The 23,739-nt window shown below is 29.4% G+C and overlaps 1 protein-coding gene across 1 annotated transcript; it reads left to right on the top strand.

Annotated features, from left to right (window-relative positions):
- Positions 1-615: 615 nt before the first annotated feature.
- On the top strand, positions 616-23,453 carry LOC110608915 (probable ADP-ribosylation factor GTPase-activating protein AGD15). Its single transcript, XM_043953837.1, has 8 exons — positions 616-672; positions 5,078-5,136; positions 6,687-6,777; positions 20,500-20,554; positions 21,350-21,440; positions 21,870-22,050; positions 23,083-23,230; positions 23,377-23,453. The coding sequence occupies exons 1-8, from the start codon at positions 622-624 to the stop codon at positions 23,451-23,453; spliced, it is 753 nt and encodes a 250-aa protein (XP_043809772.1). The 5' UTR covers positions 616-621.
- The last annotated feature ends 286 nt before the right edge of the window (positions 23,454-23,739 follow it).

Genomic DNA, 23,739 nt, shown 5'->3' with positions numbered 1-23,739 from the left:
ATTTATTTTAAAAAATACATTAAAATATTTATTAAAATCTAAAAAAAATTATTAGTTAGTTATTATATTAATTTTAACAGTTAAATATTATAAAAAGTCTAAAATATTTTTAATATAGAAAAATTAATTATTAAACTTTTTAAAAATTTGATGCGCAATCAATTAATAAATCTTTTAAAATTATAAAAATTAAATAGGAAAATATTTAATAGCTAAAATTTATAGAAATACTAATTAATATATTTTTTAAAGTATCATGAACATTTGATTATATTTTTAAAATTGAGAGATTAATTAATAAATTTTCTTATAATATAGAGACTAAATAATAATTTTTTTAATATTATTTTCAAATATAATTATGAAATGATGAGCATAAGTAATTGTTATTTGTTACCGACTTTAATGGTTTATCTACAATTTCCCCTTTATTTTTGTTTTGCCGCATATCTATAACCAAATCAAAACAAAAAGTCTCAAATTTTATTTAGTTCAAAATCTTTCAACTCTTCTGTTCTTATTGTTATTAGTTTTTTTTGTTTTTTTCTTTCTTTCTATTTGGCGTTTGCAATCCATCTTGGTGTGATTGTTTGGTTAGTAGGAGGGAGAAAAAAGGCAAGCATGAGTGGAAAGATCTCCATCTCCAAAGAACTTGAGGCCAAACACACAAAAGTATGTTTTCTTTTATTATTATTATAGCTTTCGCCTTCATTGCTATTTGTTTCCTCTTCTAATTTGTTTTTCTCCCTTATATTATGAGTAAATTTCATCTGCATCTGCTTTAACGTTATAATGCTGCCAATTTGTTCCATTCGTTTTACTTTGTTTACACAAAGATATCAAAGAGATTAATTAGCTTTCGTTTTCGGTTAAGCTTTTTATTTAATTAAGGAGGAATGAATTTAAATAAAATTATTAAAAATTAAAAAGAATATATGCTTTTTATTTAATGAAGGAGGAATGTATTTAAATAAAATTGTTAAAAATTAAAAGAATATATGAGAAGTTAATAGACCTTAACCCATTACTAAAAAGATTTGATTGTTTTATCTTTAAGAAAAAATAGCGACAATAAATTCATTTATGAGAAATTTTTTAGAGTGTTAACGAACCGAACTAAGTTAAATTTTTAGGAATTTATACTTAATTTCTTGAAATATTTTAATTAAAATTTGAATTAAAAATCATTAAGTTTAAATTTGATTTATTTAAATTAAAAGAATTATTTTTTAAAAAGTTAAAATCTCGTAAGAATTTATTTAATTTTTATTTTTGTAAAATAAATAGTTGCAAATGAAATCTAAGAGGGAGGAGGGTATGAGGGGATTAAAGATGGCATTGCAAGGGCTATTGTTGAAACTGCCTTAGCAGGAATTGAATCTGTTGTTTCCAACCACATGAGTTTTATAAAATCTTGCAAGAAGCAAAGAATCTAACTCCAATACTCTTATTTTACTTATATTATTTAATTTGAAAAGTTAAGAAATTATTGTTATTTTCGCCCATATGTGCTTTAAGATTTTTTTTTTTTTTTTAAATCACTGTACTCTTCTATATATATATATATATATATATTTATATATACACACCAACACTTATATTTTCTCATAGTATTTAATTTAATTTTTTCTATTTTACTAGTAAAATAAATATAATATAATATAATACATAAAATTATATATTTATTTAATTATATAAATAAATAATAATAAATTTATAATTTTATTTTTCTAAAAAATTTATATACTTATTTTGATAACAAATATATTTTATGATATATACATTCATTAGCCATTTTAATATAAAAAACTGCAATTAAACAAAATATTAGCAAGGACTTAATATGAATAAGCTGTAATAAGCTATGGATTACAAAATTAGATAATACCGATAGCTATTAGCAAACAATTATATCTAATAGTTAAATTAAATAATTTGTGTTTTTTATGTAGAACTTTGAATACTCTGTAATAAAACATCGTATCACGCAACTCAATGTGAAAATAAGTTAAAAGATAATTTTCAAGACTTCTCTACCTGCCTCTGATCAATAAATATGTCTAAAAATAAAGATAATAAAGTGATAAAACTATATTAGAAATGCAACAAGAAAATATCCTTAATAAATAAATATGGGGTAGCACAAATAATATCTATCATATTAAGAAATAAACAAACCAAAGTTCTATAATCAAAATTATCATATCATTATTAACATTTTTAGCATCATTATCATTTTTAGCATAGCTTGCAAGGTTTGCAATGTATTTATTTATTATATTTATAATCTTAATTTTAATTGAAATAGAAAAATAAAATAATCTTGATTGAAATAGTAAACAAATGGAAGTCTTAGTTGTACTTAAAGAATCAGGTTTATTCCCGATAGAAAAAGGAAAATAATTATCAAATCTTACTAATATTAAAGCCTAAAATCACCGTAGATAAAAATAAAAAATTTCCATATTTTCTTGTATAGAATGAAACATGAGGTAAATTTCCAAAGCACTGGGTAGACCTATAGAAAGATAGATAACCTATATTCTTTATTCTCCTTTGTGTATTGCATGGTAGGAGTTATGTTGAAAAACCTTTCGTCGCACATTTTCTTATCTTCCAAGCATGATATTCAGCATGAATAACTTCAATTCCTTCAATAAAAAGTTGAATTCTCATGTTTAAGAGATTCTTGATTTGATTTCTTGAATCCTACTAAGACTTTTTAGTGGAGGATGTATGTATGGGATCATATTGAAAATCTCTCCTTAAGATGATTCTCTCTCAAATAGACAACTACAATGAAAAAAAACAGAGCATGGCACATGGACATCTTCATGTTCATTGTCTTAAACAATAAAATCAGAGGCAACTTAGATTTCAGTGGCATTCAAATGTTACATATAATCTTCATCAAGCTTAGTCTCTTCCTTTTCATGATCTAGGATATCTTTGATCTCTCCAGAATGGTAATTTCTTAAACTGGAAATAAGAGCAATATTTTTATCATGCTCAGGCTCTTCTCTTTCGCAATTGATACCCACCATGATCTCTCCTTCAAGCTCTTTTTTGGATTTTAGCAGAATGGGTAATTGGCTCAAGCTTATCTTCAAGTAGACTTTTTCATATACAACTGATTTTCTTTAAAGAAAAGATGAAGTTTTTTGTCTTAAAACTTCTCATCCATTCATCTTAGTTATTTCATAATTTCATTACATTGCCTTTCCTCCACTCATTTTAGTTGTGTTGCTAGGATTTTCGTGTATTCTTTGATTTTTTTAAGCTTAACATTCATACTTAAGGACATGAGTGCAGTAAGATTAAACTCTTTGGATCTTCTTGTATGCATCGTACCTCCTTTCTGCATGAAGTCATTAAACTTGGACTCAAAGCTTTTGAAGGATGCATTGAGTTTCCTACAACCATCTCCACTATTTTTGCAGAATATTTTTTTTCATTAAAACATAATTGAATTTATTTTCTTTTTCTTTTTTTAATCTCACACAAATACATATTTTTTTTTACATACTAAACAATTTCTTCTTCTTCTTTATCCTTCCAATCTGAAATTATAAGATCAACCGAAATAAAATAAAAAATTAAGAAAAACTTGATTAAGCTAAACTAATGAGATTAAACTAAAATACTAAAATAAACAAAAACAATGGCAACTAAAGGAAAAATTAAAAATAAATAATGAAACAAATAAACATAGATATATAGAAATTTATCTATCACCGTACTTTGATACTAACTAATGCTTAAACTACGATCAATTTGACATTAAAAAAACCTCTATTACACAGTTTGATGTTACACATCAAAAATAACTTTCAAGATTTTCTCTATCCTATCTATAATAAACGAATGTGATAAAAACGAAGATAGTCAAATGATAAAACCATATTAGAAAATGTACAAGGAAATATATTTAATAAGTTACTAAACATGGTACCACAAATAAAATCTATCTTTTTATTAAGAAATAAAATAACTAAAGTTCCATAATCAAAATCATCATACCATTATCAGCATTTTTAGCACAGCTTGCAAAGGCCTATAATCCACCTATTTATGATATTTATGATTCTAATCTTAGTTTATATAGAAAAATAAAATAAATACTAGTTGAAATATTAAAATAATAGAAATCCTACTTGTACTTGAAGGACCAAGTCTAATCCTAGTATGAAAAAAAAAAATTAGTAAATCCTACTAGTATAAGAAAATCCTACTTAAACTAGAAAAATTAAATATACTCTTATTGAAATAAGTAAAAATAATCCTACCACATTAATATGGATAAATTTACATGATTTTAATGAGGCTAAATATACTAAATAATTAACATTAAAGTCCAAAATAACCCAAAGCCTAAAGTCACCACAGAAAAAAGGTGGGCTAGCAAAAGAAAACACAGCCTTTAGGCCATGTTTTGAGTCTTCAGGCTGTATTTTTCCATTGTCCTTCACATCCATACTTCCTCATATAAAATAAAATATGGGGCAGAGTTGTGGAAAGCAAGACAACCAATATTCCTTATTGTACTTTGTGTTGTGAAGCACTTCGTTAGAGTTATGTAGCGAACACCCTTCTTTGTATGTTTTCTTATCTTCTAAGTATGATATTCAACAATGATTCAAATTCTTTCAGCACAAATTGAATTATCATGTTTTAGAGATTCACAATTTGATTCCTCGAAAGGTGCTAAGACTTTGATATTCAACTTATTGTTTCTATACTTGCGTCACTCCTCTCTTGTAAAAAAAAAAATTAATTCCCAAATCTTCATTTATAATGAAAAAAGAGATTGAAACGCATAAATTGTTCAGATTGAAATGCATAAAGAGATTGAAACGCATAAATTGTGTCCTTAAACCAAACCAAAAGAGTACAGTAGCAAAATTATACAATCCAATACTTAGATTGCATGTACTCAAAATCATAAATGCACGGATCCGTGTTCTGAAACTCATTGAGTAGGTTGATCCAATAGCTTTCCACTCTTTTATTTTGATTCAATTTAGTACACTTCCCATTATCTTTGCATTGCTTTATTTTTTATTTTTAATGAATGCAGATTTTGGAGGGCCTGCTTAAGCTACCAGAAAACAAAGAATGTGCTGATTGCCAGTGCAAGTACTCTTTTACTTTTCCTTTTACATTTAACCAAGTCGTAGTAGTAATGCTTATGGGTGTTATAAGTTTTATCTTTTTAGAGAATGTCTGGTCAGTATTACATTGTTATAACTTTCTCTTTTCAAAATAGAAAGTCATTCATATCTTTATTAAGACTTTTATATATAAATTTATTAATATATTTTATTTTTTAAATTAAATAACTAAAAATAAATTATCTTGTTATGATCTTATTTTTCATTTGAAATTTTTAATTTTATAAAAATTCAATTTAATTATTTTTTAATAATTCTATTGATGGAAAGGAAAGTATTTAATTCTTTTTAACTTAGACTCTATTTATTTCATGAAAAATTTTTAGAAAGAATATTTTTTATATTTTCTGATATTTGAGATATTCAAAAAATTTAATTAACAAAAATATTTTTCTAATAAAAAAAATATTTTAAGAAAATAACTTACTATTTTAAAAAAAAAAATTATTTTCTAACCTTAGATTCTTATTTAATTCTAAGATTTAAACAATTGATTAAATTCAATAATACAATCAAATCAACTCAATACAAACTCCCTTACCATATTAAATTTTGCGACTATTAACATATTACAGTTGAATTAATTTTATTATATTGATTTATATAAATAATTAATTTTCTTACATATTAAAATAATTAATCAATTATAATATTATAATTACCATTTATATTAGAGAAAATTACCTTTTAGTCCATGAGGTTTAACGTAATTAATACTTCTGTCCCTCTATTTTGGCGACCCAACACTTAAGTCCCTCACTTTCTCTTCCATCCAGATTCATAGTCCTTCCGTCCATTTAAACCGTTTGGTCAAAGAGTCAAAGGTGAGAGGTGATAATTTTTTCCAAAAATACCCTTCTCTCAATGTGAAATCCCTATTTTTTTTCTCTTTCATGTTTTCTTCAGTTGCAAAAAGGGTAGGAAGAAGAAGAAGAAGAAGAAGAAGAAGAAGAAGAAGAAGAAGAAGAAGAAGTTGCAAAAAGGGTAGGAAGAAGAAGAAGAAGAAGTTGCAAAAAGGGTAGGAAGAGGAAGAAGAAGAAGAAGAAGAAGAAGAAGAAGAAGAAGAAGTTGCAGAAAGGGCAGGAAGAAGAAGAAGAAGAAGAAGAAGAAGAAGAAGAAGAAGAAGAGACATTTGGGTTTGGATTTTGTGATTTTGAAATAGGAAGATTTTTAGTGAGGGTTAATTTTGTCAATTCACGTGTTCCAAACGGCTATTTTGGACGGAAGAACTATGAATTTGGACAAAAAAGAAAGTGAGGGACTTAACTGTTGGGTCGCCAAAATAGAGGAACAGAAGTGTTAATTACGTTAAGTCTCAAGGACTAAAAAGTAATTTTTCCTTTATATTATGTATATTAATCTGCAACTTTTTTAACCTAATTTTTTTTCTAACTTTTTTAACCTAATTAATTCATTTCCCAATAAAGATATCAAAAATAAAAAAGTAATTTACACTTTTAAAAGTGATATGACAAGCAAACTGTTCACTTTAATTTTATATTTTAATTTTTTTAGGGCACCACGATGGGCAAGTGTGAATCTTGGAATATTTATATGCATGCAGTGTTCAGGAATTCATCGGAGTCTTGGCGTGCATATCTCACAGGTTTAATATCGTATATTCTTCTCCCTTGTTTGTGTTATAGAATATAATAGCAAAGTTATTATGCTTTTTCATTTTATTATATCATACACAAGTAAATTTGGCTTTTTTTTTTTCTCATTTTTCTAACTCTTAGATGAAATGAAAAAGAAGTCTGTTCTGAAAAATATTTTTTAATCAATTTACATTGAGACTTTCATTAATGATCTTTAGTTTATTGGTATTGGAATTATCTCTTAAAAAAATTTACTATTCTTTTAGCAACAATGAAGTTCTGTCACTAATTTGAATAGTAGCTTTTAATAATTGATTTTAGTGCGTCAATGGAAATTTTTTTTTTTGAATTGAAAATTGAAAATTGGGAGAGTAGAATTTGAGATCTCTCAGATTTACTCAGATGCACTTACCACCAGGTTAAACCTGTGAGTGTACGTCAATGGAAATATTTTGATGAAAGTATAAGTTACAAATTCATTGCTAAAAGTCATTTTTAGAGTAATCTTACCGATAGAAAAAAATATTATATATTTGACAAAGGAACATAAAATATATCAAAATTCATTTCGCAATATTTTATATGTGAAATAGGCATATTTAACCTTTTAAGAAAGTGGATAAAATAAGATTGGTTGGAAATTATATCAATCAAAATTTAAAATGAAGATGTGATCGATGTTCACACTAGCACAACCCTAAAAATTCAAATAAAGATGATAGCTTATAGGATTATTGGCTAAGTTTGTTATAGGTTCTTATGGATTATTTGATTGAATGAAGCATAGGGTTTCTTGGTATTTCTCATGAGTATATTGTGATGATTTGTCATTGCCCTCAAGATTAGTCATGCTTGCATTGTAGGAAGTGATATCTAGAGTACCCTTTCGTATCTTCCTTGCTATGATGATTTGATTTGTTATGCCCTTTGTTATTAGCTTGGAAACTGTTAAGCTTAAAATATTTAGCTTTTGTATGCCCATTACTATTTGCTGATTACTGAAACAGTAGTGACAAAAAGAGAACTTTAAGAGAACAAGAGAGTTTTGATTATTCCCCCCAAGCTAATTATAATAATACAAATAAGTAATGAATAAATACTACTACCCTAATTATAGTGCATGATTTTAGCACCTAATCATGCTCATAGTCTTTCCATATCTAAACTATATATGATAAGAATCTTAATACTCCAAGTTAAGTCATATGCTCCAAACTTATTAGAAATATATTCAATTTGTACATTTAAGATATTTATTGAGGATATTTGCTAATTGATAAATTTGAATGTGTGAAACTATTAGCAATATATCTAGACTCAATCTTTTATTTAATAAAAATGATAATTTACCTCTATATGCTTTATCATTTCATAAAAAAACTTGATGATAGGAGATATGTAAGGTAGCTTGATTGTCGCAGATCAACTTCATTTGCTTGATTTCCCCATACTTTTAATCCTTGATAAGATTGATTTAACTAAATGAGTTCACATGTTGTCAAAGTTATAGCCTCATATCCTACTTTCACATTTGACCTTGCAAATACATTTTGCTCTTACTTTTCTGAGATACTAGAATCCCTCTAATCAAAATATAATACTATGAACTAGATTGCTTATCAAAAGGAGAACCTAACTAATTAATCCGCATATGAGTATCCAACAACTTGTGAGTTAAATTTTTCCTCGTATCTAACCTTGTCTTGGGACTCTTTTGATATGCCTAAAGTACAGATGACTATATCCCAATGACTAATAGATGATGCTTATAAAAATTGACTAACCATAATCATAATAAAGGAGATATATGGTCATATAATTGTTACATAATCGAGTTTATTAATCAACCTTCATTATCTACTTGGTTCATACAATGGCTCCTTTTGTTCTAAAACAACTTCAATATTTGGATTTATAGGAGTATCCAAAATCCTTCAGTCTAGCATGTCAACCACTTTCAATATAGTGAAAGCATATTTCCTTTAAGAAATAATAATACTTACGTGTTTTAAATTGAAAAGATTTGAATGTTTTGTTACCTTGAAATTTTAACAATTTGTTTAATTGATACAAACTGTGACATGACCATACAATGACCATCAAAGACAAAATACCAAGCTAAAGTCTCCATGAGCAAAAAATCTAGGTCGTTGCTTCATATGGACTTCATTGGAAGAAGGACATTCTTAAAATCTAATTGATAAAGTGGCAGGTGATGGGTTGCAATTAATGAGATAAGAAGACAAATTGATATTATCTTAGTTATGGAAGAGAATGTATCACAATCTTATATGTATTCCTTGGTGACAAGACAAGCTTCAAGTAGATTAATTTTGCCATTAGGATCCATTTTAGCTCTATAAACCCAATGGCATCCAATAGTAGATTTGCTAAGTCATAACAAAACTAGACCCTAAGTTACATTATAATCTTTGAGATAAGAACATCAAATACACTAGATATAAAAGTATCATAGGATAAAGACAAATGATGTAACTCATAAAATTATAAATAGGAAGAGGATTATGAAAGGATTTTTTCAAAGAGTAATATGAGTAGTAGCTACTTCTGCTAAAGGCATGATTGAACTAGTGATGATGAAACAAAAAATAAATAATAAAAAATTATAAGTGTGACGGTCAGCTGCTTCCAGCTGCCTGCTTGCGGATTTGCGGCGCAAATCCGTCCCACATCGGAAAATTGAAAGAAAATTGATTTATATATAATAGCTAGCACAGAACTACTAAATAATTTGGGTTAACCATTTTGGGCCAAGTGGAAAGTGGGTCCAAAAGTTATTTGGGCCAGTTTGGGCCCGGCTGTTTCAATTGGTATCAGAGCCACCCTGGGTCAGAAAAATTGTGCGGAGCTAGTGGACCTGCGAGGAAAGGGCTACCCGTGAGAGACGAGGTGGAGCCACCCGAGGTACTAGCGAACCACAATACCTAAGGGTCCGGTTCTGGTTAGCAATTGTAATGGATTCAGTTGCGACGAGGACGTCGCAAAATTTAGCGGGACCGAGTGTGACGGTCAGCTGCTTCCAGCTGCCTGCTTGCGGATTTGCGGCGCAAATCCGTCCCACATCGAAAAATTGAAAGAAAATTGATTTATATATAATAGCTAGCACAGAACTACTAAATAATTTGGGTTAACCATTTTGGGCCAAGTGGAAAGTGGGTCCAAAAGTTATTTGGGTCAGTTTGGGCCCGGCTGTTTCAATAAGTGTTCCTTTTTCATAGAGATTAACATCATTGGTGTTAATAGAGGAGTGGTGACGATGGAAGTATACTTGAAGAGGGGATGGATTGACTAAATGGGGATTGACTTGAAGTGATTAAGCCTATGTGAGGCTGAAGGAATGAAGCATTGGTTGATGTTTTTGGTGAAAAATAGAGAGGAGTTCTAAAGGTGGTTACATATCCAAACACAAAATATTTGTGAGTAGTAGGATATAACATCTATAATCTTTTTTAAAATCAATAATACACTAAGAAGACACATTTTTAACTAATTTAGGGTAGAGCTTATATTTGTTCAAGAGTGTAATTGATATGAGCACAGAAAGGGTGAAAATTTTCAACAATGAAGAATGTGTAAAAGCTGTAAGATTCATTCGAGCATATAAGTTAAGAACCCTTACAATATGAGAATTCAAGTTGTGTTCAAGTCAAAAGAGAATAGTATCATGTATGGAAAGTAAAGAAACATGAGAGGAAAGCTATTGTACAATGTACATCTAAATGCAAGGAAAAGAGCTTAACACTATTTACGTATGCTTACATAGATCAGCCCTATGCCTTAAAAGGTTCCAAAATTATATATTTTGGTTCGAGGACCTTATAAAAAAGGTTAGCAATAGGCAGGCTGGCACACCAATGAGGTTTAAATTGACCTGGAATGTGCTAGATTTTGATAGGACATGCTAAATGGCTTAGAATCTGCCTAGTGAATCTCATTTGCCAAATTGGTCTATAAGCTTCCGTGGGGCCTATAAAGGACACTTGTCTTCATGGTTTATTATTTGAGAAGACAGATTGCACCCTTTTACCTTAGGTTATAGAAGGCTATTTTAGAACACATGTTAAGGAAGTGGCTTGGCCTATAAATAAGCATCCCTCCAAATACATTTTCATACTTTGGCATACTTTGAGATACCTTGGTAACCTTAGAACCTCACTTAGGCACTCCTACACAAAACTCCCAATCCTTGTAAAGTGTTGTATTCTTTGATTCTTTTGTAATAAAACCTTCCCTTTTCCACTCTTGTGCACATATTCTCCTTGTTCTTGGCATTTGCTTTCGCTAGGGCTATAAAGCTTTTATTGATGCCACTCTTAACCTTGAGCTCCTTAAGTTGAGCTAGGGTGAGTCCTCAAAACTTGTTAGCTCCTTAAGTTGAACTTAGCTGGGACTTAGTAAGGCTGACTTAACCTTGGAGGAAGGTTAAGTGGTGTACATGGATTTGGGATTGGCTCAGTTACGTAGTCAATTCACAAGGGACATGAAATTAAGTCCTTACTGAGGAGGGATTAAAATGACCATTGGCGGTCATCTTTAGCTTTATTGACCTCCTGCAGTTTGAGTTCTCTGCTCGAGGTCATCCTCCACCGAGATTAGGCTACTGCTTGGCTATCATGTCATGCCTAAGATCTTCTCTCTTACTATTTTTGTCTGTTAAAACCTTCCAAGCTTATTAGAACCACTTTACTCTTCTAAGAAAAATATATATGCTTGTTTCTCTTGCATTTTCTTTTCCCTTTTTTTAATAATCAATATTTTGATAATTCTAAACTTTAGGACACCTCAAAATCATCAAAATAAATTTTGATCAAACCATTTTTTAAGTTCTAAATAATTATATTTTTTAATATCATGTATTAAATCCCACTTCTAAAGATATATTTTTGTATTTCATACATTAGGTTAGAATTCCTTATGATCAAATAAATACTTAAATATAAAATTTAACCCTTTGTGATTCCAAAGTAGAAATTAGGTAGAGCAACAAAATTTGATAAATAATAGAGATAGACATCGCAAAAATTGTCAAAATGCTTTTAGATAGAATGAGTTATATTACTGTTAGATTGTTGTAAACCTCTAATTTTCTTTTCACGGAATCTTTTAGATCTCTATGTCTATCTTATTAGGTAAGTTTGGAAACTCCTATGATAGTAAAATCTTCTTTGCTTCTTACAGATGGCGCCATTTTGATAAAAAAAATTTTTAATGTTGCTCCATTGATATGGGAACCCACTATTCTTGGACTTTCATAGAACTATCAAGATAGAAGGAAAAAGTTAGGGGTCTATCAGAGATGTCCCTGATAAAGATCCTCCGACATCTTAGTTAGATCTAAGAAATTTATATACTTGGATCTTGAATAGATTTATAGAAAAAGAAAAGAAGAAAAAAAGGAGTTGAAATCAAATGGAGAAGGGATGAAAAAGACTATTTCTTACTTAGTACTCTTTTATGGTAGATTGTGTGAATATACCTTGGTATATTCTTTAGGTAGACTTATTTTTTAATTTAAATAATTTTATAATTATTGTTAGACTAATAATATAAAATAATATGGGCTTGAACGTGAAATATTGTCTTTTAAAAAATTATGTCCCAACTATATTGCTATTGGGTATAATGTTATACTCTTTTCAAGTTTAAATAAAGCCAAATAATAGATTTTTATACAAAAGTATAGAATTCTCCAATAAATAAAATAGAAAGTATGAATGTCTGCTGAGTAATAGTGGATAAAATGATAAATGATTACAAGAGGATAAGATGAGATAACATTATTTGTTCATGTATTTATATATTTAATTCGAATAGAATATTTAATAGAAATTAGAATGTGAACAAACACATATTCTGGTCTTTAAATAGTTGTGACTATCAGTCAATTATTGTGTTTGAAATTTAAATACGAATTTAAAATAAAAAATAATAATAAAAATTATTCTAATTTTCAGAACTACTCAAGTACCCCAATAGGTGCAAGGGCCCATATTTTCACCTTTTAAATTTTTTTAATTTATTTAAGGGCAATTTTTGTTTATAATTTGGAGTTCCCTTCAAATTTTTTTCACCAACCAAATTTAAATGGTTTAATAATTTACGACTCATAAACACATAATATTTCTCATAATCTTTATTGTGGAATTTTATAACTTTCTATTAACTACAATCTCTAACAATCACTCACTTTGTTAGTGAAAATACATCCAGATAGGCACAACTACATATTTATGCATAAATAAGATACCTTTTAATTTAAACTTATTATTAGTACAAAATTTTAGAACTTATCGAAATTAAATGGTAATTTAAATTTAAAACACAATTTCTACATTGACAAGATTAGAAATTTTCTACGCATAAATCATAAAATTTCCAAACTGTCCACCATAAGATTTAGCACCATATTTATGGTCTTGTGCTACTTTCTAAATTCATAAACACTTAAAAAGTTTTATTTTCTAAACTTTGATAGGAACAACAACATGCCTTATGTTTATATAGGTGAAGCTTATTGTACATAACACTTAGAATATTAATTACCATAAGAATTAGATATAACAATGCTTGAAACTGTCACAACTATAACTTGTTATTACCTTTTAAACTTTTAAAATTGCTAAGCACTAATAAAAGTTAAGTTTCTGTTACTAGTGACATATTAGAAAGATTTAAGACCTATTGCATTTGTAATACTTTTAACTAAATCTCTTGGTAATCTTTTAGTTAGTGGGTCAATAAGATTACTTTTAGATTTCACATAGATAACTGTGATAACACAATTAGAAATAAGTTATCTTGTAAACTCATTTCTGAAAGCAATATGTCTATACTTTCCATTATAAATTTTGCTAAAAACTCTTGACATAGTTGCTTGACATAGTTGCTTGACTGTTGCAGTACAAAAAGATTACTAGCATCGATTGTGGTTGCAATTCTTTTTTAATAATAAATTTCTCAACCATTCAGCCTTTTTGCTTGTTGCTGCCAATGCTATAAACTCATATTCTATTATAAAATGAGTTATATATGTCTGTTTCTTTGAAGCCCATTAAATAGGACTACCACCTAAGGTAAATATTTAACCAGACGTAGACTTATTATCATTTACAGTAGTTATCACTAAAACCCTCAAGTATAAAAGGAAATCTGTTATAATTTTAAGCAAAAACCTTTGTCTTTTTAGGATAACCAAGAACTATTTCAATTGCTTTTCAATAATCAGTATTAGGATTATGAGTATATTTTGAAAGTTTACAAACTAAACTCTTGACATAGTTGCTTGACTGTTGCAGTACAAAAAGATTACTAGCATCGATTATGGTTGCAATTCTTTTTTAATAATAAATTTCTCAACCATTCAGCCTTTTTGCTTGCTGCTGCCAATGCTATAAACACATATTCCATTATAAAATGAGTTATATATGTCTGTTTCTTTGAAGCCCATTAAATAGGACTACCACCTAAGGTAAATATTTAACCAGACGTAGACTTATTATCATTTACAGTAGTTATCACTAAAACCCTCAAGTATAAAAGGAAATCTGTTATAATTTTAAGCAAAAACCTTTGTCTTTTTAGGATAACCAAGAACTATTTCAATTGCTTTTCAATAATCAGTATTAGGATTATGAGTATATTTTGAAAGTTTACAAACTAAAGAAGCAATATTGTAGGGACCCGGAAACCAGATTATTACTGGCTGGAGTCCGTAGCAAGCCTATTTTACATCTTGTTACATCTTATACAACCCCCACATGATCTTAAAAATATACATAAAATATTTTTATCTCATGAACTAAAACTCGGCATGTGCATACATACATAATTGAAAACATAAACTTATACTTGAGCGCTCATCAAATGCTCTAGTATAGTCAATATTACATACCACAGTTTGGTTCAAATATAGCTTAAATGTAAGACTTTTATATAATAAGATCATTAACAAGGGGATTATAAAAGAAAACTCGAGCAAAGCATAATACTAATCTATAATATATTACATGTCCATAACTAAACTATTACATAAGGAGTTATACCAATTAAAATGACTGAATTCCCATGCTAACTCTAATCCTATAAATCTAGGTTTTGGAGAAAGGGATAAGCTACTATAGTCTAGTGAGTAGAAACATAGTACAAACAGTTCAATAAAGTATATGCTCGTATGAATGTGTCATAACATAAACAATTCACATCAAGATGAACTTGTCACGAGTAACACTATAATTTCAATAGTGTCTGACGCACAGCGGGTACTTCTTAAGACTTCTCTTTAACATAACATATCATTTTCATAGTGCAAGAGGTATAGAATAGGTACCCTAGTCTTTCTCTTTCATAATTCCAGGGGAGTAGAATGGGTCTCGACTTGAACTTTCATATCCGTCATACATAACATATCATATCATGCTCGAGGGCCAGTGAGTCATCAAATATCCATCCATAACAATAATTAATTATGCAATCCATTATATTCATGAATTCTAATGCAAGATAACCTATTCATATATACATGGCATTCATGATGTATGAGCATGCTTAAAAGCGTTTAATTTGATTAAAATAATAGTATAGTTTAGTTATACTCATCTCTTGCAGATGTAAGCGTAGCTTTAAAATATTTATCTCACTATCGGCCTGTACGGTCTTCCTAGACTGTTCCTACATAGATGAACTTAAATGAGAGACCAAACATAACTTTTACAACTCTTAAAACTACCCTAAGAAAACCCTATAAGCATATAAAAAAATACGTAAAAAATGGACTGGGATCAGCTAGATAAGGGACTTTCGGTGGCATGTTTGGTAGCCTAACGTCCCTTACAGATCTGAAAGTTCTTAATTTCAGAAGTAGGTTAGGCTATCTAAAGTGGCAACCTTCATAGGCAAGTTTGGGGGCCGGACCTGGATTTGACGGCTGTGGTTCTTCTGCAATATAGAATCCGATTCTGCCTCTTTATCATAACCCCAAAACACAACCACAAACCGCATGCGAAGGCTAAAAATCAAACTATACCATCATAGGAGGTCTAAAACAACTAAAACAACTATACCTTTGTTAGAAAATGGAGGAAATTTCCTCTCTTTTTTAGATTGAAACCTATTTACAGGTGGGCTGAAAAAGTTAGGTTCGGCGGCTGAATCTTAAAACTTTCTAAAATATTTTTTTAACACATTTTAAAATACTTAAAATTCATTTTATAAAAATATATTTTACCTTTCTAAAATTTATGGTTCTGAGATTTTGAATTTTAATGGAGACTCTATCGAAAATTTGAAATTCTAACATTGGAGTTTAACAAGGTATTACAAATATCAAATTTAGTGCAATGCATAATATACATTAAACTACCAATAGCACTAGTATAGTCCAATTGACTAACAGATCTTTTCAAATTCTCTATTAATTTGTTAGAAACATTATAAGGGATATTTACTTCTTTTATATCCAAATACTTGAATTTAGTAAGGATTTTATGAATGCAATGTGATTGATACAAAGTAAAACCCCACCTTGCTTCTTAACTTTAATCCCTAAAATAGTATCAACCTCACCTAAATCATTCATTTTAAATTATAAGGCTAAATACTCCTTAGTTTTATTTACTTCTTCATATTAGTTCCTATAATTAACATATTATCTATATGAAGACAAACTATTTAACATAATATTCCTTTGTAGACTTAGAGTAAATGCATTAACCTGCTCCATTATATTTAAAACCATGTGATAAAGTCACACTATCCAATTTTTCATGCTATTGTTCAGGAGCTTGTTTTAATCTATATAAAGATTTAACTAATTTGCAAATTTTATTTTCATTACTAGGAAGAACAAATCATTCAGATTATTCCATATAAACTTCTTCATCAAAATCACCATTTAAAAATATTGTTTTAATATCCATTTGTTAAATATACAAATTAGAAATTGATGCTAATACAAACAAAACTCTTATTGTAGTAATTCTTGCCATATGAGCATATGAATCAAAATAATCAACTACTTTTTGTCTAAAGACTTTAGAAACGAGTCTAGCTTTAAAGATTTATAAAGAATCATTTGTATTATACTTTCTCCTAAATATCCATTTACATGCAAAAAATATAGAATCGGGAGCTAAATTAATTAATACCAATGTACCATTAGATAATAAATAATCCATTTCATTATTTATAGGTTATTTCCAAAAAGAATAATATTTTGAAGCTATTGCTTCACTATAAGATTTGGGATCCTCTTCTAGATTTAAGACAATAGGTATTTTATTGAGTAATTGATCTCTTCTACCTTCTACCAATAAGACTAATACTTGTGAAGAAATAAAATCAAAATCTAAGTTCTTCTCTTTCCGAACTCTTCTATTTCTTCTAGATTCAATATGATTATCAATTTTATTTCGTTTATTACCGGAAGAAGAAATAGAATTTTGATTAATATTTTTTGTCACTATAGAATCTAAAAAAATCTATTTTTAATTACAAGTTAAAATTTGAATTACTAATAAAACTTGTTTTGAAAAATTCAACTACAATAATATTAGAATTCAAATCTAATAATCTATTATCTTTTGATTTTTCAGCATATCCTACAAAAATACTCTTAATATCTCTAGGTCCTAGATTAGTTCTTTTTCAATTTGGAATTCAATAATAGGATCTACAACCCTATATCTGTAATACCCGGCTAGATCAGACATCGGAATTCTTACCGTCCGGTGGAATTCGAGGATGTCAGAGGTTTCTAGAAGGGTAGAGTGAAGGTTTTCTAAAAGATTTTTAAGAGTTTTTAAGGTGGTGAATCAAACCGGATTGAGTTTTGAAGAGAAAGGACAAAGGAGACTTTTGTCACTTTCGGCCCCCGAAGGTTAAGTTCGGCCGCCGAAAGTGATAGAGTTTCGGCCCCCGAAGGTTAAGTTCGGCCCCCGAAAGTTGCATGGTTTTGCATGCAGTTTCGGCAGCCGAAGCTGGGGTGGTCGGCTAAGCTGTGCATGCTCCTCAGTCCGTGATTTGGCCAGCTGTTGCCTCCAGATCATGGCTAGGGGGTTAAGCCACGTCTCCCTTGACTCATCTGCAAGCTTTAATCAGCTTATGCAGAGGGTTTGGTCATTTGCCAAAGGGTTTGAAGGTTTTTGAGAGAAAACGAGAGAAAAGTGAGTTTTGGTGGTTTGAAGCTGGAGAGGAGAAGTTGCTGAGTTCAGTTGTTCCAGCTTCTGTCTTCAAGAGGTAAGGGAAGCTTTTAGTTTTTTTTAATGAGTTTTTACCAGCTTTTAATGAGGGAGTAAAGAGTTTATGCATGAGTTGCATGCTTAAGTTAGTTTATGTGTTTTGATTGATAAAGCATGATTATGTGTTATAGTTTCTGTTTTGTTGGGGTTAATAGGTAGTTTTGGACCCCTTTGTTCATATACATGAGTATATGTGAGTTGAGGAGTAGAGTTATGCATGTGTTGAAGGTTTGGAAGGGTTGGAAAGCTTGCTGGCGCGTGAAGCTGAGTTTCTGGATGAACTCAGGTTCGGCAGCCGAAGGAGGAGTTCGGCCGCCGAACATGCCCAAGGTTCGAATCTGTTCTGGACATTCGGCCGCCGAAGGTGCTGCCGAAGGTGTTCTGTCCAGCCTTCTTTTGCATGTTTTATGTGATTGTTTTGAGAGGTTTTAGAGGGATTATTGGGAAGATGTTTAAGAGTTATGATAGAGTATGTGTGACACCTCATTCGAGTCCATTTGATTCAGGACTGGACTCGAGAGATCGAGGAGGTCATCAGAGGTAGAGGTTGCAGAGTCAGTTCAGTATCTGCTAGAGGAGCAGAGGTGAGTGGAACTAAACTTAATATTTTATATTTAAGTAACAGATTGCTTGTTTGAGCATAGTTCATGCATCATGGATGCTATGATTTATATCAGGGTGATTGCATTAGAATCACGAAGATATTGCATTGCATAGTTATTGTATGAGTTGGGTAAATACTGAATGATCCAATAGTTCCCAGACAGGTATAGAGAATCCAGGACCCCATTCCATGGCCTGGAAGATTAAAAAGTATGCATGGTCATAATTATAAAGGAAAATCAGGACCTCATCACTGGCCTGACAGATTAAAATGAATATACGTTGCATGTATGCATGACAGGAAGACCAGGACCCCAGTCGATGGCCTGGCACGATACAGATACTGGGACTATGTGGTGACAGGTTTATTCATTGATAGTGAGGATTGGACCAAGGCGACATCAATAGCCCGTCGAGGGAGTTTTGAGGTCATGTCTAATCCAAGATGTGAAATGTTTGAGTTGTGACACATTTCATATAAAGTATGTATGAATGAACTGTTTTCAGTGTTTCTACTCACTGGGCTTTAGTAGCTCATCCCTTTCCCTTAATCCCAGTTTTGCAGGTTTCAGAGTAGCTGGGAAGAGTAGGAGCATCAGAGTATATGATAGAAGATTGCATGTGGGATAGTATAGTATGGACATGATGTAAAATAAAGAGATAGTGTAAAGTGATGTAATAGATAGTAAGTCAGTGTGTATATGAAATAGAATGTGCTTTTGCCTATAGTATGAGTATGTTGATCCCTTGAGTATATACATGTATCCTGTTTTATAGTTTCTTGATGAGAAATGAGTCAGACCAGACTTAATAGATGTTGTGTTTCGAAAACCCAGTGAAATATATCAGATACAGAGGAAAGACCAGGTTTGATTCCTGTGATCCACAGAGAGGCCATTGGGGAAGACCGGGTTTGATTCCTGCGACCCTATGGTAGCCAAGTTAACTTATGATATGCTGACCCTTACAGAGTGGGTTCTGTGCTGCTGTGCGCACAGTGCATGGAGGTTACTTGGTAGAGCATCACTGGTTAGCCCCTGAGGGGTAGTTCAGACTAGTATATCTGAACATTGGTTCATATGATTGGACCTACAGAGTGTTTTAAAGGTTAAGTCTGGTAGTTTTGAAAGAAAAGTTTTACAGATGTCGGATCATGTATGGGATTTTAACAGGTACACAGAGTTCATAGCAGGCTTACTACGGGTCTAGGCGGCCTTAAGCCGATCTGGATCCTAGTGCCGGGCGGTTCGGGCCGTTACAGAGAGGTACCGGTTTCCGGGTCGTTACAATATCCTTAGACACAATAGTTGACCAAGAGTCACAATTGCTCAAAGACCAAGATATGTGTCTGCTCACATTATAGTTGCTATTAAGTGTTCTATTCAAATTAAGGCTATAAATATATATACAGATAGAGTTATTTCATTTTGTCCTTTTGAAATTGTTTCTCATTTGATCCACTACCCCTGTAGACATCCATACTTCCATTTTGTTCTTGGGAGAATTCTATATATGCTATACATAATTCAATTATTTAGCTTTGTTTAATCCTATAAGGAATTTGCCATTACACCCAACAACAACATAATAAGAACATAATTCCTTAAAGGATAATATTTCATATTCAAAGTCTGTATTATTTTATATTATTAGTTCTAATAATTCTTATATGATATCATTAAGACCCACCATACACATACATGAATTTTATGTATTTTTTTTGCACAAAAAAATTTTCTGACTTACCATACAATATGCTTTATTTTCTAATAACCGATTTTTTTTTTTTTTATTTTTTTTTTAAATATTATTATGCTATTTCTCTATATGTATAATGACATAATTAACTTGGTATCCCTGGGATGCGTACAGGTACGGTCTATTACTCTAGATACTTGGTTACCTGAGCAGGTTGCTTTCATGCAATGTAAGAAACTTTCTATTATAATTTTCATGTGAATAGAAGTCATATGCTTCTAATTATCACAGCTCTACAAATCACTTTGATGCTAAATACTCTTCTACACCCATAATTATCCTTTTACTCTTTTTTTTTTTTAATTTATTTATTTTTTTTATATCTTAACATGCTCCAGTTGTCCCAACTATTACTACTACATAATAAACAAATAATAGCAACAAATTATTATTATATAGGTGTTATAAATCAACGATAATAATTTAAAAATCATTATATTTATTCAGCAGCTATGGTATAAAATAATAATTTACTTATAAAAATCATTATTAAAATTATAATTTTATTAAATATAAAATAAAGAATTTATTTAACTGCCGTGATTTTATACTGTAAAAATTAAATTTACTTTGCAACAATATTAAATTATTATTTAAACAATTATTTTACACCCAACTCTAAAATATTGGTGTCTACGCATTAAAATATAAAAGTGTGTAGTTATGAATTATTTTTTATCAGTCATCCAACTTCGTAATTCTCATTTTTTATAAAATATGGCACACAAACTCTTCATTTAGAATAAAAATTTTGTAATAATTTAATTCAATTTAATTATTTTTTATTTTACAATAAAAAAGTTTTAAAATAAAAAAATTATTTTTTAACTAAATTTTCATTTTAAAAAAATTTAAAATCAATGGATGATCTCATAAAAATTTATTTATTTTCTTTTTATAAAATAAATTATATCAAATAGGGAGAAAATGTTTATATTCTTATTTAATTTCTTTTGTTGGACAGCTATGGGTAACGAGAAGTCCAATAGGTATTGGGAAGCGGAACTCCCTTCAAGTCGTACCAGAGATGGAACTGAGAAATTCATTCGAGCCAAGTAAAAGAAATTCTTCAGCTTGTAACGTACAAGAAAATAGAGTATAAAGTTCAAATCAAACCCTAAACTTTTCATATATGTCCAAATAAGTTTAATTTTATCTTAACCTAATCAAACTTTGAACTTTATAGTTAAGTTCAAGTAAGTTTCTAACCTAATAAAATATTATTTTTAACAATAAGAATGCTATTTTTATTCTTTTTTTGTATTTTTATTTTGAAAATTAAAAAATAATATTTTATTATTAATGAATTATTTAGACTTATATGTAAAATTTAAGATTTTGTTTTTTTACTAAAAAGATTAAGTTGTGGTTATTATTTGACCGTAATAAAAAGTTTAGGAGTTAATTTAAACTTTTTACCAACATAATATTGAGGTTCTTGTTTTGTCTTCCCTTGTATTTTAATTTCCTTATGCTTTTTGTAGGTATGAAGATGAAAGATGGGTATCAAGAAGACCAACACGTACGGTTGCTGAAGTTATTGGTGAAATGAAACATAAGAGTGACATTCCACAACATTTGAGGAGCCATTCTCTTGACGAAGGGAGTTTTGCCAAGTACATGGCTCAAATTGCTACCCCAGCAATAGCAACACGGCCTCGTGCGGTAATGTTTTTCTTTTAAAACAGTGATTGAGAATTTGAAAAGTAAAATTTGATATTAGATGCATTTAATATCAGATTAAATCTGTGTGAATGTTCGCAGAGTAATATTATACATATTTAAAAATTAAATATTTACGGTATAATATATAAATCTTAACAAAATGTCTTTTTTTTAATAGTAAATTAATAATTTAATTCTTCAAATTTAATTTTTTAATTTTTATTTTATTAAGAAAATTGTCATTTCATAAAATTTAACTAACCAATAAAAAATAAAATTTGAATAACTAAATTAATATAGTATAAAAGTAAATTTTAACATAACAATTATTTTACTAATAAAATGAAACATTAGAAAATAAATGATTTCTCATTAAAAAATAATTAAGTAATTGATTTTATCAAATATCTGAGATAATATTGTAAATCACATTTAAAATTTTGTGGAGTATATGAGCTCCTTTTGCTTAAATGTAATGACAAGAGAGCGTGTATCTCTCTTAAGTAATATCATAACAATTTGGCTAAATGTATTTTAGCATTTTTTACCGTTACACATTTTTTAATTTTGATTTAATAAATCCTTAAACTTTAAATATTTAAACTTAAAAAAAAAACTATTACTTTTAAATACAAATCAAATTCATAATTTTAAAATTGGGTTAAATTTCTTTTTTTAAAGTTTAAGTATTTAAAAATAATTTTTTTAAAATTTAAATATATATTAGATTAATATTAAAATTGAAATATTTAACGAATAAAAATATTAAAATACAAATATGCAAAATATACATTTAACCTAAAAATTTTAATAGACAAAAAACTTTTCCAAATGCAACCCCTTTGCGTAAAAAGGTGGTTTAGTTCACAAACAGTAATATCCAACTACTGTTTTGCATAAAGAATATTTTCATGGGTTGGTCCTCCAAAAGTATATCGTAGCAATTTAATTTGGATCGTTAAGAAAACATTTTAATAAGGTTTTATTTACAAACTCTTACCTTTTTTTTTTTTTTTTTTTTGTTTCATATAGGTTTCCTTTGATATGAATAATAATGCACTTGGTTTAGTTCCACCAAAAGGACAGACATCAACGAAGAGTAGCAATGGAGATGGAGACCTTTTCAGCATGATTTATATCCCTGAAGCCAAACAAGAAACCCCCAATAGAGTTCCTGCCCGTTGGGCAACATTTGATTGTAAGTGTATTATTAAAAATCTCCTTAGAGCAAATTCATTTCCAACCATTCATTTTACAAGGAAAGAATTATAAAAAAATTCTACAAAATCATGTTTGAGGCTCTAATATCCAAATATATGATTTCAGGATTGGAGGTGAGCCAAGATGATTCAAGCCCATGGAGTCAACAGCTTGAATTGGAGAAGGAATTGCAAATTTGTTAACCAAATATGTAATGATATTCTCTTCAAGGGCATAGTTTGTATCCTTCTATATAGCCATTCCAGTACACACATTCTGTACATGTACTTATCTGTGGGACTGCCATGGTTTTAATTTATATAACATTTGTGAGATCCAGCATGCTTGACCAAAATCCCCTTAATCTTCATTCCCTCAAAGGGTCGAACCATTAAAAGATGTAGGGTTTTCTTTCGAGTTAGGTGGAATGAGCTAATGACTTAACCTTTAACCTCTTCTAGGGGAATTTTGTCTATTTGAAATAAGGAG

This window comes from Manihot esculenta, chromosome 2 (genome assembly GCF_001659605.2).
Source record: "Manihot esculenta cultivar AM560-2 chromosome 2, M.esculenta_v8, whole genome shotgun sequence".
Classification (NCBI taxonomy): domain Eukaryota; kingdom Viridiplantae; phylum Streptophyta; class Magnoliopsida; order Malpighiales; family Euphorbiaceae; genus Manihot; species Manihot esculenta.
This window is presented reverse-complemented; position numbering and strand designations above follow the sequence as displayed.

Coding starts and splice junctions, on each gene's coding strand:
- LOC110608915 (XM_043953837.1), top strand. CDS start 622: ATGAGTGGAAAGATCTCCATCTCCAAAGAACTTGAGGCCAAACACACA. Junction 5,137..6,686: donor TGTGCTGATTGCCAGTGCAA/GTACTCTTTTAC, acceptor TAATTTTTTTAG/GGCACCACGATGGGCAAGTG. Junction 6,778..20,499: donor TTGGCGTGCATATCTCACAG/GTTTAATATCGT, acceptor GGATGCGTACAG/GTACGGTCTATTACTCTAGA.